This window comes from Kogia breviceps, chromosome 15 (assembly GCF_026419965.1).
Source record: "Kogia breviceps isolate mKogBre1 chromosome 15, mKogBre1 haplotype 1, whole genome shotgun sequence".
NCBI classification, from domain to species: Eukaryota; Metazoa; Chordata; class Mammalia; order Artiodactyla; family Physeteridae; genus Kogia; species Kogia breviceps.
In genome coordinates this window covers 76,125,372-76,151,897 of record NC_081324.1, presented here as the reverse complement: position 1 = coordinate 76,151,897, position 26,526 = coordinate 76,125,372, and the positions used below count along the sequence as shown (strand labels likewise).

Sequence of the window (26,526 nt, the reverse complement as noted above, 5' to 3'; positions counted from 1 at the left end):
TCTTGGCTTCTGGAATCAGAGTGCCTGGGTTCAGGTCCCACCAGCATGTGACTGCCAGGAGCCACCTTCTCATGGAGCTACTTAGAACTAGCTGAGCTGAGTGAAACCATGTTACAAGAGCTCCTGGCCTGCCATAAATGTGAGCTCTGATGGCACCTCGAAAGCTAGTGGACATTTGAGTCTCTCTCCTTGTGGCTGTGTGGACACAAGCAGGACTCGTCTGCAAATAGGAACGCAAAATGCTGGGGAGGAAAGAAACGAGAGCTTGAGTGTGCTACGGGAACCCCTGCAGCTGTCTTCCAGACTCAGATGGAAAAATTGGGTAGCAAAACACTGCAAGGCCAGCCCAGAATATTTGGAGACATTGGATGCCCCACTGGAAGTAGAGGGAGAGAAGTTTTGTCTTTCCTGACCAGCTGGGAGATGAATGAGGTCCACAGCAGAGAGTGAAACGAGGTGGGGGGATGGACCCAGGACAGGAGTTGCTCTTTTGGCTCCCTCCACTCCGCCAAACCCGGCGGTCCAAGCTGGTCAGCCACCAACTTTTCTGTTCTCGTTTTGCCTCCAAAATGAGAACAGAAAAGTTGTCCTGTATTGTCCATCGGCCACCCCACAGAGGGGCATTTCCCCCTGCAGGTTCAAGGAGAAAGCATTGCAACCCCCAAGTATTATTTAATGCTCTTTATAGTACACCCACAATCCAACATTTTTCTCTCTTAAAGGAAAAGGAGTATAATTTATTTTTTCCTCTCAATAAGATCTGGCAGACATTAATGCCATGAGTTTTAGCCCCTGACTTTTCTCCTCCCACTTTGGAGACTTTTTCCAGGCAGGAGAAAGGGTTGCCTGGACGGACGCGGGGCGCCTCAGGTGCCGATGGGGGTGGGCAGTATGCGTGAAGAGACCCCCCTGGGATTCCTCAAGTCCCAGGTCCCTAGCTGAGATGGGCCGGATGCGGGCTTGGATGAAAGAATCCCACCCGCTGCGTGAGCGCACGTCTCCGAGGTCGTCATTCGCCATTCAAAGTGGGGGCTTTTGCTGGAGACCCGAACCTACCCAGCAGAAGTTCTACTAAATCTCGATTTTCTCCCCCAGTTTAAAAGAAGAGGGGAGTTTTTCAATCCCTGCCTTGTTGAACCCACTGAAGAGGTTCCGGGAACAAGAGTGAAGGACGCAAGCGCCTTGCAGGCCTCAGGGCGTGCAGCAAAAGTGCGCCGCAATTGTCCTCCGGGCGCCCAGTGGTTGAGAGAGGTCGAGGGGACTCCAGGGTTGCCATGGCGACCAGGAAACCCAGGGCCCTTGTGGAAACAATTGCCGGGAACTTTTCCATCGTGAACCTCTTGTCAGTTGCACCCCACGGCCAGCCTCTGTCAGTTTCACCCCAGTGTTTTCCGGGTGTGATTGCGACTGTGTCGGAGGAGCAAGGCGTTTGGGGTCCCCGCTTCCGGAACCTTCTGTCGCTGTCGAGGCTGCCCCCAAAGGCCAGAAATCCAATACAAGGAGCCCAGAGGCGACCCGCTGGGGCGCTCTCGGCCCGAGCTGAAAGGGAAGAAAAATTAGAGGTCTCGACCAAGCAATCGTTTTGGTGATGGATCCTTCCAGTTTGGGGTTTGGCCGCCTTCGTCATCCACGCCCCCACCCATCTCCCTTCACCTCCTCAAGGTCATTACTAGAGTTTTCACTCGCAGCTCCAGGCGGGGTGGCCTCCTCCATCCTCCACCCCTGCACCGGTGCAGAACTCCTTTCCGGCAAGTTTCTCCCAAAAAGAAAAGAGGAAGGGATGTGAGGTTTAGCTCTGCAGATGAATCTGCCTATTCCCGCATCTACAAAACAGCCTCTAAGTTTCCCTTAAAACAGATAGGCCCAAAGCCTGATCAGACCTTAGGGTTTTCCAAAATCACTGGCCTGGCTCGCCCTGGCCATAGGGTGAGTGTTACCTGAGTCACTGGGTTGATTGGGAGAGAGCAAGCTGAACTTTCTTAAAGGAGGTAAATATTCTCACAACTGCCATCTCCCGTGTTTCCTTTGCCCTTACGTTTCCTGCCTCTCCGCAGGTAGATGGAGAGATGCCATGTCCCTTCCGCCTTAAATAAAACGCTTTATGAAACATCGGATAGAATTGTCTCCGGTGGGGATGCCATGCTCCGTGAGACCCGGGCTGGCTGGAAAGAGGCCCGCGGGCAGCCAGAACTGGAAGAGTCAGAGTTGCGTCTCCGTTCTGAATTCTGCCCTTTGAGCAAGCTTAACACGTGTGGATTTAATTTCCCTTTCTTTCTTGCCTTCTTCCCCCCAGCCCGCCGCCCCACCTTGTGAGGAAACAAGAAAAATAGTCTTGCCGTGTCGACAGCGCGACACCGTTCCCTTTGCCAAAGAAAATTTGTCTTTCCAGAGCCCCGGAGAACAGCAGGCTCCCAAGTTTCCATCGGACCCTCCAGTTGAGGGAGGGAGTACCCGGACAGCCACCTCCCGCCCCCCATCCTGCCTGCATCCCAGACCTGGAGGTATTAGCCTAAATCTCTATCTTTCCAGGGTCAGAGCCCTGGAATGTAGTGTCTTCCCCACCCCCCACTCCTTTCGGGGCTGTGGGGACATTGTGACCCTGCAGACATGGTGACTAAATGAGGAGGCCTTTCTACAGGTTCTAGGCTGCGGGTAGGATTGGAGCTCTCAGGCTCAGAGCAGCCTATGGAATGGGGGGGGTGTTGTACTCCAGGTTTTCTCAGCTCAAGACCCTCACCCTTCTCTTCCACTGGGGACTTGACAAAGTGGAGGGGGCAAAAACAGCGGCTCCTTTGCATCCAAGTGTGGTACTGCCTTCTCTGTTCTGCAGATCTCCAGCGCTGATATTCTCCAGGCTGAGCCTCTCGAATGAGGTTCCCGTAGCCATTTCTTATTTCATTAACCTGACTGAGGGGGGGGGGGTGGCCGTGGGGAAATCTCGTCCACCAAACTTGGGGGAGTGGAGAGGAATATTTCCAAAGCACAGGAGGCAACATCAACATGCCTAATCAGTAAAGTAAGTAACAAAACTAATTCTTGGTGGAAATATTGGAGAATAATGGATATTGAAATAATAATAACCGCCAGTATTCCCGGATATTTCTGGTCAAAAGGGAGGAAACCAGGAACCGAGTAAAACATTGGGAAGGAAGATACTGTAGTCCTGGAGAAAAATACAACAGAGCCGTTATTTAACTAGGCAGCAGGGAAAGTGATCGCCTGAGAAACGAGGGAATTTCCCACCCTCGGTCTGACCCTCTCTTCTGCAAAACGAGTGGGTCGAAGTTTGCTTTCGCCATCATTTCTACTGTTGTTATAATTCTTACTAATTTTCCCAGTCCTATACGCACTTCTATTTTTTGCCTTCGATAGAGATCCGAGTCAGGCGGGGGGGGGGGACACATCGCGGAGAGAAACGGAAATGGGGTGAAGTCTTAAGCGAGTTCTCTTTAGGGAGGAAAGAAAGAGTTCTCTTTTGGGAGGTTTGGAATGCGACTTTCTTAAAAGTAGAAGGCAAGAGTGAAGGAAGAGTTCAACAGCGGTCGCTCTTGCTTTTATTGTTTTCGATTTTTAACATAGGAACCTCTGCTTCCCTATCCATTGCAATATTAAAATGAAGGCAGGAATTTTGCAAAATGAGGAAAATACATTTCGGGAGAAAAGCGAGCACGGGTAGGGGTGGAGATGGGGGTGGCCGCTGGGGGAAAGCATCGGTCCTCCGAAAGAAGGAAGGGAGGTTGCAGATCGAAGTCTCTTTTTCAAGTTAACTGTCCAATGACTGGGGAAATAATGGAGATTCTCAAACCTAGTTGAGGTCTTCAGTTTATTCTACCAGGGGTGGGCCTCCGGACCCTCTGGGACAGCGAGCGGGTCCGGAAGCTGGGCATACGGAATCCTCTGTGAGTCGGTCCGGGTCGTTGCGGGGGCCCGCGCCAGGGATGCGAGAGAAAGGAGCCAAACGGAAAAGAGCTCGCCCCGCTCGGAGTTTCGCTTTCCCCTTCCAGTCTCGGCGGGGCCCAGGCCTCCGTTTCCGGCCCACCTCGGCCCAGAGGTCAAATGGAAACCCATCTCCAGGTTCTGGGCGAAGGATTTGGGGTTGCGCTCTTGGGCACCTGGGAACAAACGCTGCACCCAGAGGGCCTCGGAGCGGGTAAAAGATAATTATTAATAATTTGGGAAATGAAAGCGAAGCTCGGGAAAGTCACTGCGGCCTGGCCGAGAGAAGAGACACGGGTTCTGCTCGCTGGAAGCGGCAGAGTCTGCAGCCCGACTGGCCCGGGCGCCCGCGTCCGGCGCTGGAAACCACTGCCAGGTCTCCCCGCGGGCTCGACTTTAGCTCCTGAGGCTGCCCGGTCGACTGCGGGCCGGGAGCCAAGCAGTGCTTCGGAAAGCCCGGGGGGTGGGGTGGGGTGGGGTGGGGCGGGGGGCACGCGCAACCCAGGCTCGAACCCCGAAGCTGCGGGCAAGTCCAGAGTGCGATGTCCGGCTCCTTCGGGGCCCCTAGGAGGGGAACTTACCCTTTCCAGAAGGCCGGGCGCTTGCTCGCCCGCTCCGTGCTGGATAGGCCTAGCTCTCCTTTCAGCGCCGCCAGGGGCGTCTATGCGGTACGTTTCGCAACTGAACCTAGTGTGTTTCCAGTTGCGCGCAAAAGCTTGTGCGCATCCGCCACGCGGCTGCTTAGGAGTTATGCCCCCCTGACGAGACTAATCTTAATAACAATAATCGTCATTACAAAACAAAATAGAGCGCCTCGTCCCTCCGCAGGACCCGGCACTACAATTTTTCTCTGCACAAATCACCCTCCCGCCCCCCGCCCCCGCCGGGCCACGCTGGGACCAGTTGCATCCCCCAACCTAGCTAAAGGAGGATTCGCAGAATGGACTTTTTCTCAGCGAGAAACGCTGCGGACGACTCTCTCTTGCTCCAAACGTTTCTGTCTCTTTTCCCCTCCGCGATTAACCCAGTAATTACTTCTATGCACGCCTGCAAGCGGGCAGTGAGTTACCGCGTCCCAAACTTAATCAGCTAGAGAGGCGCCTCAATAGTAATATGCTGAGAGCTACTCCTGGGAAAAAATTGTTTTTAAATAATGAAAAGACTCTTACCTCCTGCGAGAGAACTCGATTCCAACCCCCACCCAGCCCCCGCCAACTCGGTTTTTTTTTCCAATCCATGGGCTGATGTGGGCTCCCCACCTCCTTTCGCCAAAAGACCCCCTCCCTCTCCCTCTCCCTCTCCCTCAGAAAAATCGATCTTGGCTCTATTTGCGGCTGATGTCCGCCACCCCCATTTCCCCAGAGAGCGTTGGATTTGTTTATTTCTTTATTTATTCCCGTGGCCCAGGCGTCTGAGACTTGCCAGGCGGGAGGGATAGGCGAAGACGGAGAGGACTCAACCTCCCGCCGCTGCCCCCCAGTCGAGCGTGACAGCGCGCGGGCCGGTTGCGTGACTCGTGACGTCTCCAAGTCCTATAGGTGCAGCGGCTGGTGAGATAGTCGGTATCGCCTGGTTGCCTCTTTATTTTATTGGGGTATGCCTGGTAATAAACAGTAATATTTAATTTGTCGAAGACCACAAACCAACTTCGAGCTGGGAGGTACACACTACTCTTGAAAGACGCTGGAAGAAGGCTTGGCCTAAAAGGGGTCTCTTTTGGGGGGTCCTTTCCAAATTCTTCATCTGAACACACCCCTCCCAGCGAGGCGTTACTCTCGGCATCTGCGCTGGAAAGAAGAGGTGGGATTTTTGGAGGTGAGTGTCGCCCTGGAGAGCTCTGGGGTGGGGGGTAGAGGATTCTCTTAGCACTGGCCTGCCCACGGCCCCTTGGCTTCCCTCCCCAACTTGGCCCTGCTGAATCCACTCCACTCCCAGTCTTGCTCCTTTTTTTTTTCACAGTGGAAATAAGAATGCACTCTCTTGCTCGCAAGAGTGTCACCTGGCAAGAATAGATTCGCCCTTGAGATTTCAAAATCCCAATTTAACTTGGTGGCCCGCAGAATCTGCACTTCACAAACTAAGTGAATCTGGGCCAGGCATTTCTTGGGGGAGTATGGATTCTCCCTCTCGGGAGGGACCTGCAGATTATTTATGGGAATTTATTTTATCCGCAAATCTCTGAGAATTTAAAGGGATTGGAGAGCTCTTTCTGGATTTCCCCTTCCTTTTTGCCAGAGATGCGGAGATGCAGGCTCTTCCTGAAGCCATGTTTGTTTTCCGTTGGCCGGGGGTCGCCCCCTGAGCAAGCCCAAAGTCCTCTGAGCTGACATTTTGGAAGGGTGAGGGTGTTTTCACAAATAAATAAACTGTCTCGGCAAAAGGCTGTTTGAAAGCAAACCTGGAAGGTGGAGTGAGAACTCTAGAGAATGCTTGCGTTGGTTTTCTCCCTAGTTGCCCCACTTTTAGTGTTGGACAATGCACTTAGGAATTTTGCAGCGATGCATCAGGCCTACCCTGGGATTTTAGTTCCCGGGGCCATAGAGGATGGCACTGAGACGGCCTCAGATCTCCCTGGCGCTTCTCCTCCCTCCATCCCTCTCCCCAGACCTTGGCCTGCAGGCCCGAATCTCTAGACAGAGACTGAGAAAAGAACAGGGTGACAGAGACATTGGTGAGAAACAAAAACGGGGACCCTGACGTTTGTTCCAAGCACCAATTCTTGACTTTCCAAGCTGGGTCTGCTCAGGCTAAGACCTACTGACTGTGTTTACGCTTCTATTGACCTCTTCAACTCGACCCTCAAAATAATACATTTCAGATAGGGGGAGGGCAGGGAGAGGAGGCGAGTGGAGATGAAAACCCCAGCCAGCCCCCAGTGTCTGTTTAATTATTTTAAGAAAACTGGGCACTGCCTTGTGTACACCTCCAGCACGGGAGGTCTGGTGGCCCTGAGGGGGTGGGAGCGCAGGGCGATTTCTGGGCATCTTTGATCTCGGCCCCCATCCCCACGCACCTTCACCCTGCCTTCACCCCGGAGTCTCTCAGAGTCGGGGTGATGAGTGGGGATTGGGGGAGATATCAGGGCGGCTAGCGGCGGCAGGCTGGGCCAGGCGGGGTCAGGCAGTTCTCCGTCTTGAGGTCAGCGGTGGAGAGAGAACGCGGGCGAGGCTGCAGAGGAGGCTCCCGGCGCGTGTGTGCACGCTTCGTGCGTTCCTACTCCGTTCTCTGCACAGCAGCGTCACCCGGATTACTTCCCGGGCAGAAGCCGAGCGGGTTTGCGATGATTTGTGCAGGAGTTTTTGCAGCCTCCGAGCCGCGCTCAGAGAAGCAGAGATGGATGGAGGTTGGAGAGCGGGTGGAGAGGAGGGGGTGATCTCGAGGTCTGGGTTTGAGAGTCGCGTTGTGATTTGAGTGTTCGGGAAATCTAATGGAAAAGGTGGTTGGGGGAGGGAGTGGGAAGGGAGAGGGAGGAGGGAGGAAGGGAGGGAGAGAGAGAGAGAGACAGACAGAGTGCAGTGGGGGCTAGTTGGATAGGCAATTTCAGTACTTTGTAAGCATCAAGGCAGCCCAACGTCACCGAGCTCAGCTGAGTCGGCTTGTATTTCTGAGAGAGAGAGACAGAGAGAGAGAGGGAGAGAGAGACCGACTCTTACCTCGGATTCCGGAACTTTAACCCTGAAAGCTGCGCTCAGAAAGGACGTCGACCATTCCCAGGCTCCCTCTTGTCTCCCAATTTTCCCTCCCTGTGCGTACAAGGGAGAAGCAGGGCACTGAGATTATATTATTGGAGGTGCTCCCGGAGGCTGCTGTTTTGCTTTCTTCGGAGCCCTTCTGGCGCCTGACAACTTGGAAGTCTTTAGGGAGCGCGAGCGCAAGCGGAGGAGGTGTGTGTGGAATTGTGGGCAGTCACTGCTGAGGCTCCCGCGGTGGGTCCTCCTTTGTAGGCGGCGGTAGCCGCTGGTCTGGGGAAGCAGTCCCCCCCCCCCCATAGACCCCGGAGCCACCATGCCCGCGACCCCGCCTCGCCGCCGGCTTTCCTGCTAGGAGCCAGAAGGGATGCAGTGAATGCACCGGCTTCACCGAGCGAGGTAACAGTTCCGCAGATGGCCCGGGAGGCTGGGAAGGGAGCCCGCCGGCCGAGCCGGCTCAGGGAGGCGCGGAACGCGGCACTCGAAGCCTGGCCTCGGATTTTGCAGGGCCCGGCTCGCGGAGATTTTGCGCGGCCCGGAGCTGCCCCGCGCTTGGAGCCGAGGAGGCGGCCGGGACTGGGGGAGAGGCGTTGAGGTTTGCAGGACGCGCGGCCCGGTTCTGTCAAGCCGCATCTCGTTCGGCCCCGCCAGCCCCGAGCTCCCCGGGACCCCGGCCAGGGCTCGCGGTGCGATTGTCCCCGCGGCCGGCGGTGAAATGGGAGCGCACGTGGGGCACGCCAGCCCCACTTTCTTTTGTTATGAGCAGGCATCGGGGCTCCCATCACCGCCTCCCCCAAACCCCAAGGGCGTGGTGAAAGAGGCGGCTTGGGTGGGAGTCGGGCCTCAGAAGCTGATCTTCTCCTCGGCACCATTTCTGGGTCTCCGGCCACTGCAGACCCGGGGTGGGATCCAGCCTTTTGCCCAAGCGGCTGCTAAGATTTCGGGGAGGGGGGAGGCATTTCTTGCGCCTCCTTCCCAGTCTTCCCGGGTTTTGAGGGAGGAAATCCCTACTTGGGAACGTAGAGGATGTTGGAAGGAGATCAGAGCAGGAGGCAGGCTCCTCCAGGCTTGAACCGTTCTGCAGCTGTTATTTTGCGTGTTCCAACCTCACATGCCTGGAACCCCGGGCCATTCTGCAAGTTGTGTCGGACCTCAGTGGCCGGTTCAACGCCGGAAGCCCAGGGTTTATCCGGGCACCACTTTGGCGTCGCCCACCCCGAGCTTGGGCCTTAAGTTCCAGCGAGCCAGGCCCGACGGAAGCTCGGAGAAGCTCCCCTCGGCCAGGCCGCTCGACAAAATGCCCGTCTCGGGCTGGAGAGCCGAGAAAACGAGGAGAACGCGCCCCCAGCGCTGGCCTCCGGCACCCAGCCGCGCGCCGCCCTCCGAACCTCTGCGCCGCCGCTTTCCTGCCCTTTCTGTTTGGCTCCTTTTTACTTTTCATGTTGCTTACGGTTGGGGGAAAGGGGAGGACTCAATGTTAAAGGACTTTTAATTTCAAGGCCTGTGACTGATAGAAGATGAACATGAATTCTCTAGACCCGGTTTCTGGATCTGCAGACCTTTCCTATGTTTTTGGTTTTTGCGAAAGGCGGGTTATTTCAGGCATTTTGCTTGCTGCAGAAAAATATTCCTCTTGTGAGTTTTCATAAACAGGGCTCTGCTGGCCTGTTGTAATTTGACGAAGAAAAAAAAAATCTCAGGAGGGCACCAGGTTTGTGTTTTGTTTTGTTTTTGGTTCGTACCCAATGGCTTCCAAAAATACCCAGGCCTTATCTTTATTGGCTCTTCCAGAAGTCCAGACAAATTTGACGGGCAGCTCTCTTATCGCGGGGGAGCCTGCGAAGGGGAGATGCGGGCCTCGCCTCCTCCCGCTGTGACGCGGGTCTTTCGCAAGAGGTTGTGCGTGGTCTTAAAGTAATAGTAATGATAATCATAACGGGACCTTCTGCAGCCTCCTTCAGCTGGGGACGGAGGTGCTGGTAGCTGGAAACTGCGGGTGGCAGTCTAGTCACTGCGCCCTCCTGTCACCAGAACTGTGCTTCCAACCTTCTCTGTTTCTTCCTCTGCGCCCCCCCTCCCCCGTCCCCCGCCATCTGTCTTTCTTTTTCCTTCCCGTCCTCAGAGCAGGACCCCGAGCGGTCACAGGGCCCCGGGCTCACCATGGCCGACGCAGACGAGGGCTTTGGCCTGGCTCACACACCCCTGGAACCAGACTCCAAGGATCTACCCTGTGACTCAAAACCCGAGAGCGCGCTAGGGGCCCCCAGCAAGTCCCCGTCGTCCCCGCAGGCCGCCTTCACCCAGCAGGTAAGAAGGGCCTCGGGGCCCTTTGCAGAAACCAAAGCCCCTCTTTCGAGTGTTTGGGCAAGGGGGGCGGGCAGTGCCCATGATTTGCCCCTTTTCTTTTTACCCTTGCTCAATCCCACCCTTCTCTGCCGTGCCTCCGTAAATGCCAGTATAGTCCCAACACTTTATTGTGACGATTATCTTTATGGCCAGAGGATTTTTGAAATACATTGAAGTTGTTAGGGGAGCCTCAAAGATCCGGCTCTTTGGGGCCAGCGAACAATGGCCCAGATCATTTCTTTCCTGCTGCACTAGGTGTAAACTCGGCTTGAACGCCTCATTAAGGGTCGGGTCAGCGGCCGCTTCAGGCCGGCATGAGCGATGGCTTGACCCCTCTTCAGATCTTCCGTAGCCTTCGCCTCCTCCCGCCTCCTCCGCGCCACCGCGCACCCTCGCGCGCTGCACCGTTTGTCTGGCGGCCGGGGCCTGGTGGGCTGGCTCCGCGGGGCCAGCGGCGGGGAGCGCGCATGGCTGGGCCGGGAGGGTGCGGGGAGCCCGGGCTCGCCTGGATGGAAGCTGGGCCCGAGCCGAGCGTGAAGCCTCGCCTCTCGCTCTGTGCCCTTCACCCCCGGCGCCCTGGGCGCTCAAGGCGTCGTCCGGAGACCTTGATGGTTTTGGAATGGGGTGTCAGAGGGCTGGAAGCGGGGTGTCTTGACCGGACAAGATATTTGCACACTAGCTAAAACCCTTCTTTGGAATTTGGATGTCCTTTCTGGCTTTTTCATTGTCTCTCTCCTTTGCCCTTCACATCTCAGGAAGATGAGCGTATATTTGTAGTGAGACAGTGGGCACGCACTTTCAGAAACTTAAGAGGTTTTCTTTCAGGAAAACCCAAATCTACTTGTTAGGCGTTTACAAATTATTGCAAAACGAAGACTTTGTACGTATTTTTTTTGGTATGGGTTTTGTAAAATAACTTGTAGTTGAAAGTAGAAATGTTAAATCGCTTTGCCCATAATCCAAACAGCTTGAAATGAACGAAGCTGGATGTGAGGAGGGCCTAGGAGGTATGTTAATATAGACAATTGAGAATTAATTTTTGTTTGGGATTGTGGAAACCTATTATATAAATATTTAAAATTTTATATTTCACCTATGTCTACATATGCACTGCCATGGTGAGAATAAACGTGTATATACAGTGTACATCTGTCTATTTTCGTGTGGATATCTGGGTGTCTACATAAGAATATCCTGGGTGAGTTTTTCAAGATTGAAGTTGGGTTTTCTTTGTTTTCTTTTAGTTGCCCCTTGGCTAAAGCAGATTGGGATTGGTCCCATTTTTTTCTCAGCCCCCTCCTCCCCATGCATATTCTGGAACACCCTGATGGCTGGGGTTTTTTCTCTAGCCTCGTGTTGGTGGCATTAGAAGGAGACAGCTCTGCACTGTGGGGTTAAGACCTGCCTGGGAGAGAGAATACACAGGGATTCCTGGGCAGGGGCTGCTCCAGGGCCCAGACAGTGTTGCAGTGGGCTGGGGCCAGTCTTCAGCCTATGAGCCCACTGGCTCCAGGGGGAAGGAAGAGAAAGCTCTGTGTTTTGGGGGAGTTTGGGGAGGGAAGGCTCATTGACTTTTCTCTCCTTCTTCTAGGGCATGGAAGGGATCAAGGTGTTTCTCCATGAAAGAGAACTGTGGCTGAAATTCCACGAAGTGGGCACGGAAATGATCATAACCAAGGCTGGCAGGTGAGATGGTCACCTCTGTGGAGGAGGTACAGGGAACTTAGGTGTGGGAGACCAGAAAAAGGGGAGCATAGAAACAGAGGGGGAGGGGGAGGGAGACAGAGCAAGAGCGAGCGAATATAAATATATTTCACTTGACTCTATTCTGGTTAAAGAGGAGAACGGTGAATTCTTCCAGTGATCTCCACCCGTGTGAGGGGAAATACCTGAAAGATTCAACTCAGGGACCTGGGCGTTTCTTCCACCTCGTATATAAGAAGAAGCAAGAGCTTGGGAGGCTGTGCTATCTGGATGGATTAGTAATAAGAGGAGGGATGAGGTGGGAGAGCCAACGGGAGAACAGAGAGTTGCAGAGATACGCAGAGATGAGACGGGGTTTGGGTTTCATGGGAGCTCAGACTTGATTCCTGGCCCAGACCCTCCTTCCCACCCTCCCTGACCTTGGAGCGGTTCCAGAGTCCCACTCGATCGCCAAACTCGGAATCGTTGAATGTATTCGCTACCTCTTTCATTGTTTATAGAAAGCAGGAGAAGCCTTTGAAAGGGAACCGGGGCTCGGCCGGGCTCTATATACAGACACCGATAAACACGGCCGTTTCATCAAGACACTCACCCCGGAGTTCCTCTTAAAAGCTCACAGTTTTAGCTAGAAATGCGAGACCTCTGGGGGAGGGGGTAGGAGGGTCGTGCAACTCGGTATCTCAGCGTCTGAGTGCGCCCGGGTGCGGGGACCACCCCGCCACGTCCCTACCGGTGCTGGACTGGCCCTCGGCGTCCCTGAGGGCAGAAAGTCCCAGTCTGCGCACAGCAGGGTGTGAAGCCGAGGATCCGGTAGGCCGAAGCCACCGAGTGTGTGAAAGGGGCGGGTGGAGCCGCCTCGCCAGACGCCCACCGCTTCTGCAGCCCAAGCCTCCAGCAATAAACTGACAACAGTGACATTTATTATTATTTGAAATTAAACAATGTGCGCTCCCCCGCTCGGCCCGAGCAAACAGGAGGCGCGTTCTGTTTATATCAAAGAACTCAGGTCCTCTTCCCATTCCGCCGAGGAAAGAAAGGGCTGCCGGGGCCTCCTTTTTCCCTCCCAAGCCTGAGCCAACGGGATTTAACTATAAAAGGCCTGCGAAGCCTCCGGCGCCTCCGCCTCCAGGCGCGCTCGCTCGGGCAGATAAACACCGCGAGGCGAGGCTCCAAAGGCCAGAGGGAGAGGTCTCCCTCCACTCACCCCTTCCCGCCATCCCTGAGCGAGCCAGGTTCCCGCAACTGGTCCTTGCGCCCCGGGCGGCCTTGGGAAGGCTTGCTTTCCGGGGCGCCCTCCTCCCGAGGCCGGATGGAGATGGGGAGTGCGCCTGTGCGCGGAGAGGGAACCGGGCGGCGGAACCTCCTTCCAAGCCCCCGATCCTCGCGCAGGGCCCGGTTCCTTCCGAAACTAAATTCCTTTGAGGAGGGCCAGAGCGTTTGGACTCTCTTGAGGAAGAGTGCCAGGCGCCTCGGAGATGCGGTGGGGGCATTTAGGAAGAACTTCCTGCGCGACTCTCGTGTCAGAGGTCACGCACCGAGCTGCACCCTGGGGGCGGAGTGAAGCCGTGCCGTGCCGTGGGCACCCACGCGCGGGCAGCCCCAGGGAGCACCCAGTTGGGTGCCCACGTGACGCGCAGCGCTGCTCAGAGCGGCCAAAGCACCTGGCTGGGCGGAGGAAGCCAACTTTTTTCTTTCTCTCTCTCTTTTTTTTTAAACAAGCCTTTTCCTGCCCCCAAATAAAAAAGTAGGTGTCTGGTTCTGAAAAGAGTCTTTAGCAAGAGTTGAAATGAGGGGTCCCTTTCAGGGCTTCCTCGAAACCAGTCTCTAGAAGTCCTCGCCTTCTGCTTTCTATTTCCTCCTATAGATAGGTATAGTCCCAGCCTGCTTTCTCATCTCTTGGCCTTTCTCCTCCCCATAACTTGGAGGGAAACCTGGGATGGATCTTGGCGAGAGCGGAGCAGGGGCCGCGTTTCTCGTCCACGTTTCTTAAAAGATCGATCCTTCTATTAAAATTTGTGGACGCACTCTTCAGAATATTTGCATTAATTCCCTGTGACTCTGTGTCTCCTCCTCCTCCTCCCCGTCTGTCCTAGGCGGATGTTTCCCAGTTACAAAGTGAAGGTGACCGGCCTTAATCCCAAAACGAAGTACATTCTCCTTATGGACATCGTTCCCGCCGACGACCACAGATACAAGTTCGCAGATAATAAATGGTAGGCACTGTAGCGGCTGGCGGGGAGGGCAGGGAGGACCACGCAAACCAAACTTCCCTCTCCCCACTGAACCAATAAACATTGTTTTGAGCTCCTACTGTGTGCTAGAGGTTTTTGCTGCCCCTTCCGCTGCATCCTCCTGACCTCACCCTGAGAAAAAGAAAGAGCAGCCATTAGCCCCCATTTTATAAACGAGAAAACTGAGGCTCAGAGGAAGTAAAGTGCCCATGTCTGTTGCTGCACCGGAGGGTTGTGGATTTTTAAAAAGGGTATTGTTACCAAGCGTTGGAGCTATTTCTGGGGGCATAAACCATTAACAGTTATTTTTTATGAGTTCCCTGCTTTGAACATGCCTTTTTAATGAAATTGCAAAATCAGTCCGGGGTATTTGAGTTAAACAGGCAAGAGAGGAGAGGCCCATTCCTTGGGTGCATTGCTCTCATGGCTGCCAGGAGTGCAGAGGCTTGAAGACGAAGCCCCTTTGGAAAGCCCTCGAGGAGTCTTCCCGAGACTTTTTTGCACATCCAGGCGTCCAGAACCCGCCAGTTGTTCATGGGCAGAGAGACGCTGCGAGGCTCCCCACGGTGCCCTTGGTGCTGGGGGAGGAATTAGGTGGAAGGAGAAAGAGCCGGGCGGCAGTGGCGGTGGGAGCGCTCTCCTGGACACCAGCTCCAGGCTTTCTGCGTATCTGGCGTTGCAGATGCCCAAGCGAGACCTGAGGGTCAGGCCATTTCCAGATCATTCTCGTATTCAGCAGCTGTTGCTTTGCTCAAGAACCAGCCGGTGGCACCACGGTGCACTAAGTCTGGGGGGGTGGCGCCTCTCCTTGGTCTAGGTCTGTGACGGGCAAAGCGGAGCCCGCCATGCCGGGCCGCCTCTACGTGCACCCGGACTCGCCGGCCACTGGGGCGCATTGGATGCGGCAGCTTGTCTCCTTCCAGAAACTCAAGCTCACCAACAACCACCTGGACCCATTTGGGCATGTGAGTACCTCGTGCAGCTCTTCCTTGTTATCTGCAGGTTCACACCTTCTCTTCCTCACCTGACTCTCCTGTCCCTCTTCTCCAGGACTTTCTCTCTCTTCTTCGTTCCTCACGCCCACCCATGCTTCTTTCTTTGCTCCATTTCACCTGCCTTGGTCTTTTACTCTCTCTCTCTTCTTGACCTGGCCTTCCTTTCTCTTCCCCGTTCTCTCCTCTTTCTCATCTCTCTTTCTTTTTCTCTTATTTCTCACACCTTCTAATTTCTTCCTGGCGCTCTCCACCTCTCTCCTACCCAGACATCTGCCCCTTGCTGTCCTCCCTGTGGTCCACTAGTCCACGCTCTGGGTGTGTCTTTCCTGGGTGGCGGGCGATCGAGCCCCCTAGGTCTCCTGGCCTGCGGCTCTCACCCTGCATCGCTGCTGCCAGCACCCAACCCACCTGCCTTTGCTGAGGGACAGGGGTCATGGGGTGACGAAGGCAGTTCATTCTGGGCCTGGAATTCCTGTTTGTTCAGCCCCATCTGTGATTAGGGGTGGGGAACCGTGTTTCAGTCCTGCAGAAAACATGGGCCCTCTAGCTCGGCAGGTCCTCAGCACAGACTGCAGAGGCTGGACCACGGTGGGAGCTATATACCTTACCTACTTCCTTCCAAATCCTGCCATATTATGGGGATGTTCCTGCTGAAAGGGAGACCTTAGGCCCCCTGCTTCCTCTTTTATAGATGGGGAAACCAACCCACCAGAGGCAAACTCGGGTACTCGTACCCCTTTTAGCTCAACACTCTTGGGTTTATCTGTTTTTCCCCCCCCAACTTCCAGCTTTCCCCCCTCCTCCCATCATATGTCCAGAGTGGGCAAACCAAGATCAGGGTCCTACACCTGGAATCTGGATTGGCCCCGAGAGAGAAGGGCCTGATGAACTCCCTGAAATTGCAGGATATTGAGCGTGCAGCCCCCCACCCTCCAAGAGAATGTGTAGCTTCTAGTAGATTCTCTATAGGGTATCATCCTCTCTTCCCCCAAAGAAAAACAAATGAACAGAACACTGATTTGAGGGAAAACGTCCCTAAATCTCTTCATTGGAAATAATCACCAGGACAGAACGCAGTCTCTGAATTCAAGAGTTTACAACCCTTAGTTTGATGATTCCACCAAACAAGTAGGCTGGTTCGTCTTAGGGCATTTGATCCTCATAGCAGCCTAGAGAGGAGGATGGAAATACACAGCCTTTATATGGAGTCCAGGGGAGGGGAGGTTACCTGACTGAGGTCACAAAGCTTGTATTTGGGAACAGGGGTTTGAGGCCAGGTATCTCTAATTTCAGAAGTGACCTGCATCCTGCCACTTTGGAGAATCAACACACAGCATTCCCAGTTGGGGGACATGAGGGGAGGGGGTACGAATGCATTTGATCCGGAGGGAGGACAGTTGGTGAAGGTCCAAATGAGAAATCCGTTCTTGTGGGGCCTTAGGGCTGAAGCACTGAGTCTGTGGTGGGAGGGAGACCAGGGCCCTCCACTGATGCACTCAATGCCGCTGTACACGTGGTTGGTGTGAGATCGGACTCTTGACCGCTGGAGAAGAGAGAAGGAAGGCCTATTCCCCTTCTATGCTGTAGGAAGGGAGAGGAAAAGGGCGGGGGGGGGGGGGGGGGCGTTTCTAGGCAAAATGCCGGGCCTCCTTTGCATTTAAACCAGGGTGTTTTGCCTGCAGCGGGCCAGCTTGTGATGCATCCCAGCGCAGACGTGATCTCCACCTTGCGTGGGTGTTGGCTGGCTGACGGTGTACCTGCTGTCCCTGCGGATACTGAACGCATGCTTTAAGGGCTGGGGAGAGAGGGACCATTTTGTAAAGGTCCTGCGTGCACCTCCCAGGACCGCGTCCTTCTGGAGGCTGGGCCTCCGTGGCACCTTGGTCTGAGCTCCTTAGCTTTCCCTCTGCGGCCCCGGGTGTAACTTTGGGGTGGACCCCCGGGGAAGGCGCGCGCACGGTCTCAAGCCCTGGGCGCCCCTGTAAGTTTCAAGTCCTTCCAGTTCCGCGGAGGAGGTCGCGGTGCTCTGAGCCGCTCCGGACTCCCCAGTTGCTACGCATTCCATCCCCAAACTCCAGACTTTGAGTCCGGAGCCGCCCTAATGAAATTAAGGGCCATTTAGATCGCCCTCGCGCTGATGTCTCCACACTGTCCCCAGCCGTCAAAGCAATTTGGCTAAGCCGGGACGGTGGCCGCGCCGGCCCCGCAGGGCCCCGCTGCGTCTCTCTGTCGCCTCGCCGCCCCGGCCGGCGTCGCTATCGGCCAGGGAGGCGGCCGGGCCGCGGCGGCCGGAGATTAGAGCCGCGCGGCCCGGGGTCGGGGAGCCGCGGGGTCCCGAGCTTTTCGCCCCTCCCCCGGCCGAGTCGGGCCGCGCTCCCCTCCCCCTCCTCCAGGTCGGTTTCAAGGGTTGGCCCGAGAACCCTGCCCCAGGGTCATCCAATCAAAGACACTGAAACTACCTCCGCCGCTCAGTTTGCGGTCCTGGGGAGAAAGCAGGCCAGGTTTTTCAGCTCGTGAAACGCGGCAGTTCGCCCGTTCAGTGGGTATAGATCAGAAAGAACGTTTAGAGAAATATTAGCGTTACCAGCTTCCCGGCAGCATCAAAAGCACGGCGCTATCAGAACAACAAAGTCAGTTTTTTTTTTTTAGTAAAGATGCTCGTCTTCTTTGGATAGTTCTGCTCCAGCAAGAGGGTGGTGACTGCAGACCCCCTCCTAATATTCACGATGGTGGTTGTAGTAAGAGCTGCAACAGTGAGACCCCCCCCGACTAGTCCCTGGGACCCCTCCCCACCCCCAAGACATGGAGAAGATAGAAAGGAAGGAGAAAAATATTCCCCCGAAAGCAGATGCCACAGTGCTGTCTGGGGCCAGGTCTGGGGATGATTCCAGTGGTGGATCCTGAAATATTGTGAAGTTGGAGACAGGGAATCTCAAGGGCAACCAGACCCCTGTTTGATGTTAGGGGTGGGGTGGGTGCTTCCCTCCCGCCCAACTCACATCCTTAGAGACTCCCCCTCTCCACTATTTTCCTCTCTTTTTCCTGCGATATTTCTTCCAGTTCTGCAAATGCTTGGTCTCTTCCTTTGCATCTCTTTGAGCCTTTTTTTCTTGGGCGGGGGGGGGGGTAGTTACACACACACACACACACACACACACACACATGTTTGTTTCTGCTGTCCTTTCATTCCAAAATTGTTGCCTAGGCTTCCTTGAGGGGCGCACCAATTCCTTGCCCCAAACTTGCTTCACTCCCACTTGGTGGGGGGAACATGCCCTATGCAGGGAGTTAATTTATTAAACTAACTTTATTAAGCATTCTGATTTACTGCTGTGTGTGCTTTGGGTAGATTCCTGGGATATTACCCTGGCTTTTTCATATGGAAATTGTCATTTTTGAAATGTTTCTTTTTAATGAAATCACTGGCTTCTTTTCAAAAACAGGAGAAAAAAAAGGGGACCTTTTTTCCGAGAGCCTATATAAGGAACGTAATTTTGGGGTGGAGAGTGGGGCTTTATGGAAACAAAGGGGTTTGATTTTTCTTACAATCTCATTTTCTTTATTATTTTTAGATTATTCTAAATTCCATGCACAAATACCAGCCAAGATTACACATCGTGAAAGCGGACGAAAATAATGGATTTGGCTCAAAAAATACTGCGTTCTGTACCCACGTCTTTCCTGAGACTGCGTTTATTGCGGTGACTTCCTACCAGAACCACAAGGTAAGACTAGTACCCAGGAACCGGCGGGCCTGGGGCCGCCCGCGTGTTTGCGTGAATCGCAGTGGTCTCCTGCTAAAACCTTTAGCTTTACGGGCACCTTTATTCCTCCGCATAGTGGGCACCAACTTCTACTTCAGTGGGCTGGGGCAGGGACAGAGCTACAGCCTAAGGATCACAGCTGTTGGTACTATGTTCATGTGGATGGCACGAAAGTCACACACACACACAGCCCAGATAGAAACGAGGTTATCAAACCATAGATGACCACGTGGCATCAACGCTCGGTGCTCAAATGTAACAAGGGGTCACCTCGCTGCAGTCGTGAAGTGATCAGTGAGAAGCAAGGTCCCCGTATGGGCCGGCTCCGTGCTCTTGGGTGGGGACGTGGTGCCACCCCTCCTGGGACGACCTTTTCTGTGAGGGGGTCAGTCTCCTTCCTTCCTCCACTCTGCCTTTTGGATGCATTTCAATTCCAGTCGGGGCAGGTGGCAGAGTTGCCGGAAACCTTGAGCTTGGGTTTTTCTAGATGCTTCCTTAATTGTTTCAGCGATTACTGACTCTGGACCACATACTAAAGCAAGGTTGGCATTGCTAAAACAAAAGCAAAAACTGAGCAACCTGTGTCACCAGCTGCCTGGATCAAAGCTCTGGGGACTCAAATATGATCCTGCAAAAATACAGCTTGGTGAGGGGAGGCATGCATGCGACCGATGCGTCATTTGGTGGCTGTAGTGTGGTATAGAGGTGGGATGTCGCAGGTGGATTGTGTCACTGTCAGACCCCCCCCCCCACGCTGTTCGAAATCCAGGCCCCGATTTGGTCCATTCAAGGCTTGACCGTGCGTGATGTTGGAACAGGGTGCCCCAGAAACGCAGGTTGGGGGGAGTATCTTCTGTTCTTGCTCAGGAGAAAGGGCTTGTCTTGACTTGTCGTGGTTCATGTCTGTTCTTTAGAAACCTGAGTGCACGTGGTGGATTTAGTTTCTTGCAGGGGAGGGCAGGACTGAATGATTCCTAAGCCTCATTACGGAAGGGTCTGGAATCGGGAAAGGCAAGCTATAGGGGCTGGGGAGAGGCCGCTGCCGCTGTGGGATTGTGGACTCTCGGGAGTATTATGAAGTGATTTGGGGTTAGAGGGCCGTGGGAGGGGAAGGTAGGGGGTCCATATGGGATCAGGGAGGGCGGGTCATTTGGACGACTTACCGAGAGGGACGTGGGGATGGGGTGCCCCTCCCCCTCTATAGCTCCCATCCCTCCCCAACCTGCAAGGGAAGAGTGGGGTGGAGGGAAGGTATAGGGACTGTGGAGCCAGGCAGGAGAGGCCAGGGTAGGGTGAGAGACGGGCTTAGCACCCTAAAGCCTCCAGTCACCCCCTTGAAGGTCATTTCATGCAGGCTGTGTGTTGGTTAATCCCCACCCCACCCTGCCCCCTGCCCCCGTGAAGCCAGCGCAGTAACGAAATGCTGTGGGTAATCTCCAAATTCAGATTGTCAATGACCAAGGCAAGCTGTGATGGATGGTCACTTCCAGGCCACACGGCCTGTCTGGGATCCCAGGCCTTGAGAGAGCTTCCTTTCAGCAGAAAACTCACTCTCCCACCGCCAACCCATGCCATTACTTTTTAAAGGGAAAGAAGGATTCTTTTTTTTTTTTTTAAAGTTCTTCCCACTTGTTGAACCAATAAGAGCGAAAAAGTAAGGTCAAGTGCCCTGAAAGTTCCAGCACTGTTTCAGGCTAATTTGAGACTGGCTGCTAGAAACCTGTTTCCTCGATGGCTGCTGTAAACCTATGTTTAACTTTGTGGTGATGGCCACAGGGCAAAAAAAAAAAAAAAAAAAAAAAAAAGGACAAAATAGCAACCAGGATGTTCAATTCCTCATATATATGTATGCTTAGAGCCTCCTAGTCCTGACAGGGGGTCCAAAAATATGTTGGATCTCTTTTTTTTATTTTTTTTTCTGCCAAGGAAACCCACGTTCATCCACAGAGGACAGGAAGTGATAGACACATGAAAGTGATCTGTTAAAGAAACACGTGGGCGTTCAGATCTTTTGGGGGAAATTCCTAAGTTCTATGTAGTAAAGATCTTAGGGGTCCATCAGGAGTGGGTAGATCTGGGGGACCACACATTCCTTCTCTGTTTATAGCTTTATTGAGGCAGAACTCTCATACAGTAAACTGCACTATTTGAAGTATTCAGTTCGCTAAGCTTGACATATGTCTATACCCATGAAACTATCGCTGTAGCTGCTTAGGAACATACTCAATATCCCCTAGATTTCTATTTTTTTAAAAAAAAAATCTTCTCCAGTGAATATATTTGGTGATCTGTGGGTGTGGAGTGCCTGTCCAATGGGATGTGTATGTGTGAGTTTTGAACACAATCTAGGAGATTGTGTATCTAAACGCTCATGGGTCTCAAAACGTGGGTTTCCAAGTATGCATTTGGAAATACGTATTTTGTTTTTGCTTTTTCTTCCAGTTTTATTGGGGTGTGATTGACTTACGCACTGTTTGAGTTTCAGGTATACAGCATCATGCTTTGACTTACCTACAGCATGAAATGTTGTCTCTGACCAGTTGCGTGATGGGTGTATAGCTGTATTTGAGGATCACACAGGAATTACTGATTTTCTTCATCGATTGGGCCAGGGACCCCAGTTATGCTGTACATATAGGTCTTTTTAGCCAGCCTGACATCCAGAAGAGGGATTTCATAGGAGAGCACTTTCAGTCACTCTCCCCCATATGAGGTGCTCCCCAGTATTTAGTTACTGAGTACCAAAGAAACCTATTTTCTTTGTCAGGAGGAAGTCTAAAGCAATGGATTTTTCCAGGAGAATCCAGGCCCTTGCAGACATTCCCCACATGGACATATGATGTGTGACTTAAATAAGCGGGTCAGGTTGAGTGTGATTTGTGAACTCTGTTTTGTTACTTTATTGTCCTACCTGGACAGGATGTTGAGACTCCTGGCTTCGTGGGTAGAAGCCACCTGAGCTGTTCCTCACCCTCCTATAGGGTTAGGGTGAGAGTCTGCAGGCAGACTGCCTGGGTTCAAACCCATTTGACTTAAGCAAATTATTTGACTCAGTTTTCCCCATCTGTAAAATGGGGATAAGAAAGAGAATTTATTTTTTGGTTTTTTTTTGTTATTGTCTTTATGGGGATTAAAATGAGATAATCCGTGGAACGTGTTTTGTGCAGAACTGGTACAGAATCAGCACAGTGTTAGTGATGATTCCATTGATCGACTATTTAACTGATCAGTTTATTAACCGGGCAACTCCATCCAAAACGCGTGTGTTGGAAAACTCTTTGCCTACCCTATTTTAGAATCTGAAAGACTGAGATTTTTATTTCTTTTATTTTTTAAGACTGAGATTTTTTTTTTTTTTTTTGGTGGTACGCGGCCCTCTCACTGCTGTGGCCTCTCCCGTTGCGGAGCACAGGCTCCGGACGCACAGGCCCAGCGGCCATGGCTCACGGGCCCAGCCGCTCCGCGGCACGTGGGATCTTCCCGGACTTGGGCACGAACCCGTGTCCCCTGCATCCGCAGGCGGATTCTCAACCACTGCGCCACCAGGGAAGCCCAAGACTGAGATTTTTAGATAAGTTCTTATTACTGCGGTTGAAACACAACTACAAACGTTAGTGTTTGTTGATTAGTTGCTTCATTCCGTGGTTGCATTGTCAATCCAAGGACTGTTTGCCCAGCGTTATGCTTTGGATAATTGCGCAGGGAAAGGAAAGCAGTCTATGAGATTAAATTGCCAGGACGATTTGGAAAAATACGAGCCACCAATTTGGGGTCCAAAGGGCTTACTGCCTCCAGACTGATTTGGAGGCAGGTACCAGGTAGAGGCAGGTACGTGACGGGTTCATTTCTTACACTGCTGTCACACACTCGTATACCACGGGGTTCCAATGACACCACATATTTCCTGAGCCCAGCTGTGATCCCAAGCCGGACTTGGGAGTTATTCCCTCAGATGGTTGACAGCGTGAAAAAGATATTTAAACGCTCGACTCTTCCCCAGCGACGGTTACTCTGTGAAACATGTTTTTGTAAGGTTTGTGCTGCAGTCCCTAGAAATATTTAGGTGTTAAAAAAGGTCACGTGGGCGTTTCATTTCCCTGCTTTTGCAACAATGGCTTTGTATGCAAGCGTGTCTCTCCCCCGATATTAACTTACTTTGCCATTAAAAGGCATTTTCCTCTTGCTTAAATCATTGTGTATGGAGCCTGTATTTATGAGGTATGAGCTTTCTGCTCGGGACCAGGAAATGAACCCCTAAGAGAGAGACATAACTAAGACTTTTGGCCCTCGCGAGGATTTTTTTTTTTTTCAAAAGTGAGAATTCACAACAATTATTCTTATTAATTTTTACAACCTCTGTCTCACTGGTTGTAGCTGGCATTTATATTTGTTTCCCCCCCCCCACCCGTGCCCCACCCCCGGATATCCGGTTTTATGCTGATTTTGGAGGGGAGTACATTTGTATGACGAATGGAAGTCAATTTCAGTGGAGCCTTTGGGTAGAACGCAGACATCCAGGTGTATCGGTTTATGTGCCGGTGAGTGACTAGCTCTGTGTTAGGAAGGGAATATCATAGACAGGGTTATGGTAAGTGAGGGGACAAATATGAAATAAGTATGATCAGATGGACATTTTTACCTGCACCTAAGCTTGCATGTTAACATTTCCCAGGGGTAATTCTTATGTCCAGTAGGCATCTACACCAAGACATAGGTAAGACCCACACACCTAAGTGTATATCTAGCAAACTGTGCGTATCCTTTGCCGTCGTATTTTTGGAAGCTATGGTGATAAGAGCAAGAATTAGGTAGTAGTTAATCTGAGGTGCAAGGAATGGGTTTGAGCAAAAAAATTTTGCTGACAAAATACCAAAGCCACCTTTTTCTTTTTTTTCTCGGGGTAATTTTTTTATCCTGAGCTCTTGGTAGAACAGTGACATTATGGAATAGGCATTAATTCAGCCCTGATGCCACACCCCCATTGTCTTACTGTCTTCAGGATATTCAGGGGCTGCCTTCCGTCACCGGGTGGGTGGGAGGTACAGAAAGCGGGGTAAGGATCCCCTCCAACCCTTTTAAAAATGATTGAATTTTTACTTAACTTTTTGAGAATTCCCCTCTCCCCCTTTAAAAAATGATTTATGGTCAATTGGGTTGCATTTTATTGTCATAAAACCGGAGTGAGAAAGAAAACCCCACTAGGTGATGGGCTTTTGGACTCCAAACTGGCTTGAGGAGTACACATGTTCAAGACTGTTTTCCAAAGAGATTTTTTATCCTTTATTGCAGTATCGTTGAACTACAGTATTGTGCCAATCTCTGCTGTTTTCCAAAGAGATTTTACAGACGTTTCTACTCATTCTGAAGAGTTAATTCAAAATCAGAAAGTTGCAGGAATGGGTACAGTTAAAAAAAATAAAGGAGGAGGGAATGTGTATACATAGAAATACCCAGACATATTTTTAAAGTTTTAAGATTGATTTTATTTTTTGGAGCAGTTTAAGGTTCATAGTAAAGTTGAGTGGAAAGTACAGAGAGTTCCTGTATACCCTCTGTCCCCCTGCATGTACAGCCTCCCCTGCTCCAAGCATCCCCACCCGGAGTGGGACATTTATTACCGTTGATGAACCTACATTGACACATCATCACCCAGAGTTTGTAGTTTGCGTCAGGGTTCACTCTTGGAGTTGTAGACTCTGTGGGCTGTTGTTGTTGGTTTTTTTGGGCTGTGCCATGAAGCCTGTGGGATCTCAGTTCCCCGATTAGGGGTGGAACCCGTGCCTCCTGCAATGGAAGCGTGGTGCAGTGGAACGTGGCCTAAGCACTGGACCGCCAGGGAAGTCCCTAGACTCTGTGGGTGTAGATAAATGCATAATGACACGTCTTCACCATGATGTATCCTACAGAATCGTTTCACTGCCCTAAAAATCCTCTGCGCTTCTCTCGTTCATCCTTCCCTTCCTCCTAACCCCTGGCAACCACTGATCTTTATGATGTTTCCATAGTTTTGCCTTTTCCAAGATGTCATGTGGTTGGAATCACATAACATTTAAAAAATGTTAATTTCACATATATATTTTATTGTGAACACACACACATATGTAGTAATTTTATGTTCATGGTAGAGTCTTGGAGTTAGAAGGAAACTTTATAACACCACCTCTTCCAGAAAACTGAACAGACCAGAATGCTTGCCCCCAAATGGACAAATTATGGGTGCGTTCATTGATTACTCCTAGTTTCCATAGCAACTACTTGGTTTCTCAAAGTCTATAATGATACTACTGGGGGTAGAGGAGATAGTTTTGTGGGTACTTGAAGATGATGGAATCACAAAAACAATTGTTCTTGTTCCAATTATCTTTCTATTCACGTATCAGAGAGGAATCCTATTTAAATACCAGTTTATGATAAATACTTCTCTAAAAGTGTTGAATTTCTCCTTGCAACAAAGAGAAGGCGGGCCTTAGGTTTGGAACTTTCCGTGGGTACCAGTAGAGGGAATTTTTTAAACATTTAATTAATTAATTAATTTTGGGCTGCATCGGGTCTTAGTCGCGGCATGTGGGATCTTTCGTTGCAGCGCACGGGCTCTCTAGTTGTGGTGTGCAGGCTTAGTTGCCCCGGGGCATGTGGGATCTTAGTTCCTCGACCAGCGATCGAGCTAGTTCCCCATCCAGGGATCGGGCAGATTCTTAACCACTGGACCACCAGGGAAGTCCCAGTAGACGGAATTTGATGTACTTATTTTCTCTTTATCGACTAGCAAGTGATTCCACTTTGACGTATAGAGAAGTGATATAATTATGTTTATAATATAAATTTAAATCAAAAGTGGTTTGATCTAAATAAAAAATATTAAGCAGACCAGTGAACAGGGACTATATCGATATGATAATGATGGTGAAGGGGACCTTTGAATGACTGGCCTCTGATGAATGCTGTCCTGGTTTCCATGAAATTATTTGATATATAAAAATTCATTTCACACACAGCTTTTAGGAAATACTTCTGGCAAACTCCATAGGGATGCACTCTCTTACCTAGACCTGCTACTGTATGCTCACGCTAACAGAATATGTGTTGATGGTTTCCATGAAGGTTCTGGACCTTGAACCAAAGACCCTGTTCTATCACTAAGTTTTGTACAGTGCAACAAAAATTTCCAAGAAGAGGTCTCTCTCTTCCTTACCTAGACGATTTTTTTTTTTTTTTTTTTGGCCTTACCGTACGGCATGTAGGATCTTAGTTCCCCGACCAGGGATTGAACCCCACTGCCCCCTGCAGTGGAAGCATGGAGTCTTAACCACTGGACCACCGGGGAAGTCCCTTTACCTAGACAATTAAACAGGTTTGAAGCTGTTTGGTAGCTATCATATATGTTATAATTTTCTATGTTGGTCTTTATTTAATTAGACACCATTTTCCACCTGAGCTAGCAAACTGTATCTGTGAAACTATGAAATGAACGTGAAATGAGACATAGTAGGATTTTGAGAGCAATAATCAAAACCTTCCCAATGGAGATTGCCACGCTGCAGGAAGTTGACACCGTGTCAACATGGTACAATTTTCCAAGGAGCAGGGGGTGGACCAAGTGTTGAGGCCAAGATTGTGTTTGAAACACAAAATGCTACGATTTAGGAAAAAAAAAAAAAAAAAAACCATTCCAGCCGGAATGATGCAGAGTAGGACTCCAATTAATGGGCAAACTGAGACCAGGTTTTCTTCCCCTTTTAAATACAATCTGATCTAGGACATTTTTCAAAGCCTCCTCTCGAATGAAATGGTGGGTCCCGTTGATGTGACTGGCTTAACTTGCTTCTTTGGGTTGCCAGAGGTTGCGTTTGCGTTTCCATGA

The 26,526-nt window shown here is 51.7% G+C and overlaps 1 protein-coding gene across 6 annotated transcripts in view; it reads left to right on the top strand.

Annotated features, from left to right (window-relative positions):
- The first annotated feature begins 5,465 nt into the window (after positions 1–5,465).
- Positions 5,466–26,526, top strand: part of TBX5 (T-box transcription factor 5) — a 47,786-nt gene continuing 26,725 nt past the window's right edge. For 2 of the 6 annotated variants that reach the window (XM_067014895.1, XM_067014894.1), the window contains exons 1-6: positions 5,466–5,751; positions 9,748–9,932; positions 11,563–11,657; positions 13,769–13,888; positions 14,724–14,871; positions 18,474–18,626. In XM_067014895.1, coding sequence (XP_066870996.1) covers positions 9,786–9,932; positions 11,563–11,657; positions 13,769–13,888; positions 14,724–14,871; positions 18,474–18,626 — 663 coding nt within the window. In that variant the 5' untranslated portion in view covers positions 5,466–5,751; positions 9,748–9,785. Of the gene's footprint in view, positions 5,752–7,219; positions 7,280–7,418; positions 8,025–9,747; positions 9,933–11,562; positions 11,658–13,768; positions 13,889–14,723; positions 14,872–18,473; positions 18,627–26,526 lie in introns of those variants that run through there. The other 4 variants (XM_059040407.2, XM_067014893.1, XM_067014892.1 and 1 more) reach the window with 3 other exon arrangements.